We start from the raw sequence: 3714 nt of genomic DNA on the forward strand, positions 1-3714 counted from the left end.
TTATAGATATGTGTCCTCGTTTTAATCTTACTAACTGTTGGATGTTTTTGATGAAGGACAAAACCCATCTGTTCAAGTGGACTGATGAGTCAGTTGTTGAGGAGGTTGAAGATTTCCAGGAACTGTTTGACGTGCTGCTCGTCGACACTTCCGAGATTCAGAGATCAATGCAAGCTTGTGAGACGAGGCTGAAATGCCATGAGAGTAAAATTGTTGAGATGGAAGATGTTGTTTCACGTTGCCAAGAGAAGACCATCAAATGCATTAGCGAGTTAAGGATCCTAAAAGCTTTGTTTCTGTGTTGTTTGGTGATGATCTTCATCTACTTTAACTATGCATGATGGTCATGTGCGACCTTAATTTGTTCTGTTTTATTTTGTGAAATAAGTTCTACACTATGTTGCTTCTTCTTTGTTGGTGATAAACATCTAACAGAACCAATATTGGGCGAAATACGAGATTGTCATAAACAAATTGTCAACTTTTTTCTAAATCAAAGATCCATCTGTCTCAAGGGAAATAAGAAAAAAAACAGAACACACATAAAAGCTAAATGGGTAAATCGCAAGTTCCCCTCTTGTGTCCTTCGTTACCACAACGGCTGCACTTGTGCTTTTTATTCTTGCTTGATCCTTGAGAAGCTTTAATCTTGTCTTCTACTGTTTCATACCTTCTCTTCACGGGTCGACCAGCATTCTTTCTTGAATCTGGTGGCAACACCTTTTTACTTTTAACCTTTGCTGGGACATTCCAGTCAGACTCTGGGACTGCTATTGGATTAATGGACTCCTCATAGGCTTTTCTCCACGTTGCAGTGGTGTATACATCATCAGTAAAACTGTGTACTTCCCTTCCTGCGTAAAAAATTTGGATAAATAAATAAGGTAAATAAATAGGTCTCAAGCTCCCAAAAAACATTAAATTGGTCCTAAGTTCATGTGTTTATACTTCTATACCTCGTGAATAAATTGCAGGAATGACGTGTCTGCAAGGCATTTTTCCTATATCGTACTTCCCACATGTGCATGTTCTTCTTCGCAAATCAACATGACAATCATACTTGTCTCCTTTCACAAGCGATCTGAAGTTGTCAATCTTGTAAACCTGAAATCCTTTTGCCTTCACAATTCTCCTATCAATCTTTTTTCCCGCCTTAACGGTTAAAGGATCAAGATGTTTAGAGCTTAACAGGCGACGCTCGTAGAACCATCGAGTCATGAATTCTCTTATACTATCCAGTAAAGGAATAACCGGATATTTTCTAGGTATTTTCAGAAGTGAATTTATGGATTCTGCGGGGTTTGTGGTCCTAATGTCATACCTGGAACCAGGGAAGACAGAACGAGCCCATTTTCGCACATCAGCCTCCCGTAGATATCTTCCGAGCTCAGGATTCATATCAAAAATTTCGGTGATACGTTCCTGAAATTCAGTGTACCTATATGCCTTTGAAGCTTGTTCGACCAAGGCAGTCAACCCCTTCTCCTTAAAATGTTTAACCACATTGGTCAGCAAGTGGTGAATGCAAATTCCATGTGCTGATCGAGGGTAGACAGTGGCAATAGCTTTAGCGATTGATGAATTTCTATCCGAAACAAAAGCTAAGTCGTGTGAGTCAGCAACAACCTCTTTCAATTGTCTGAAGAACCACCCCCATGAATCATCATTCTCTGAATCAACAACTCCAAATGCTAACGGATACAGATTATAGTTACCATCAACAGCAGTAGCAACAAGTAGAACTCCTTTGTATTTATTTTTCAGAAACGTTCCATCTACAACGATCACCCTACGCATTGTATTGTAGAATCCTCTAACTGATTGCCCAAACGACATAAATAGATACAAGAATCTCCCATCGTCAACAGTTTCATAGTGAGTATGCATACCAGGATTAGCTTCTTTGATCATATGCAAATATTTAGGTATTTTAGCATAACTTTCATCTGGTATACCTCTAACAGCTGCTATTGCAAACTCATGAGCTTCCCAAGCGTGCGAATAAGTGATCTCAACACTGTGCTCCATTCTCATAAATTGAAGGATCTCGTTTGATTTTGGGCCTTCATTTGAATCATCAAATCGATGTTGTATCAGACTCCCAATTGTTCTTGCCGATGCTGTTTTCCCAAACTTGCTTCTCTTCGAAGGAGCACATGTATGTCTTCCCTCGCACTTGTTGATCATGAAGTATGTAGACCCGTCCAGACATCCTGCACGCACAGCCCAGTTGCACAATCTATCCTTACATCGAATGTACCACCACTTTCTAGTAGATTTGTTAACAGTGTAATCAAAATGATGCTTCATCGCCCAAATCTCCATTGTTGCTTTAAGAACCATTTTACTTCTGAAAATTTGATCCTTCTTCACAAAATCTGGGCGCAAAGATTTACCATCCTTTTCAGTAAGGATTTGAAAACTCTTGTTTTCACTGTCTCCATTTTCGTCACCACAACCATCCCCAGCGACTTGCTCATTCCTTGTATCACAAGGCTCCTTTGACGCTTTGACAAAGTCTGCTGGATTTATTTCAGGAACTTCCTCATCCTCAATATTACTTGAATCACACGGCTCCTTATTCAAATCGATGTTGACTCGTTCCTTTTGATTCACACCACTACTAGAGAACGTGACACACAAGGTAGGACCTAAACCCTTCTTCGCATAGCCCATAAAGTTAGCTACTTGTCGATCATTGCTGATGATAATGGGAGGATTCCCTCTCTGATTCACCATCTCATAACTCAACTCAACATTAACAGAATTAGGTTCCACGCCATAATCCTCACACACCATGATCTTGAGCCGCTCCAACAGAGTTGTAGCATCTAATGTCACCATTCGACCACGCCTGTCTTTGTCTACCACGAAACTCCACTCCTCGCTGGAACTAGACATCCATTCACCAGATTTGACATATACTAGAACCATGTTGATAGAGAGAAGAGAGAAAGAGAGAAGAGAGAAGAGAGAAAGAGAGAAGAGAGAAGAGAAAGCTGCGATAAACACAAAAAAAACAAAGAGAAGGGGATCGTGGGAGGAGGAGGAAAACGTGGGATATCAAGAAAATATTCTCCAAGATTTTTAGGTTAGATTTAGGAAACTTCTAAAACAGAAAATGGAAGTTTCCATTTTTTCGGATTTGCCTAGAATACGTAATATACCCAACCCAGAATATAGTACAACACGTGCAACCCCTATTCTTCCTTAGGCGTCACATAAGGTAAAATGCATAAGAACCTATGACACAATTTCTAAGTTAGGTACATCACAGAGTTCAAGATATATATCGTTATATATCTACTGGTACACTGAAGACATACTGCTATATGTTGACGTAACTAAATGTAGCTCAGATAGATGGATGAAGAAACATTAGTTTATGTTATATACCTGAGATATATCTATGTATTATACTTAGTTTCGGTTTTCTGTATTAAGCAGACTAGCGGAATGTGTATTCTATTTTGGATAGAAGAGAAAATAAAATATGATTCCCTATTCTAAAAAAAATAAATTTAAACATATAAATTATCATACATATGTTTCCAATACTTTTCATATTTTTTTACATTTTTAAAGTTATGTTTACTATTTTTCTCATCAACCAAGGGCAAAACAAGTCAAAAAATGACCAAAGTATGAAAAGTCCTAAATTGACAATAGAAAATTGAAAGTGTCTCTTTTTGCCAATTCTCCCAATAATTTAAT

General features: G+C 38.3%; 1 protein-coding gene across 1 annotated transcript; it reads right to left on the reverse strand.

The window, feature by feature from the left end:
- Window positions 1-549: 549 nt before the first annotated feature.
- On the reverse strand, window positions 550-2934 carry LOC130507068 (uncharacterized). Its single transcript, XM_057001781.1, has 2 exons — window positions 957-2934; window positions 550-854 (listed from the first exon to the last, which is right to left on the reverse strand). Exons 1-2 carry the CDS (start codon window positions 2932-2934, stop codon window positions 550-552), a joined length of 2283 nt encoding a protein of 760 aa, XP_056857761.1.
- Between the last annotated feature and the right edge of the window lie 780 nt (window positions 2935-3714).

The sequence above is a fragment of the Raphanus sativus genome, unplaced genomic scaffold, assembly GCF_000801105.2.
Source record: "Raphanus sativus cultivar WK10039 unplaced genomic scaffold, ASM80110v3 Scaffold3971, whole genome shotgun sequence".
NCBI lineage: Eukaryota > Viridiplantae > Streptophyta > Magnoliopsida > Brassicales > Brassicaceae > Raphanus > Raphanus sativus.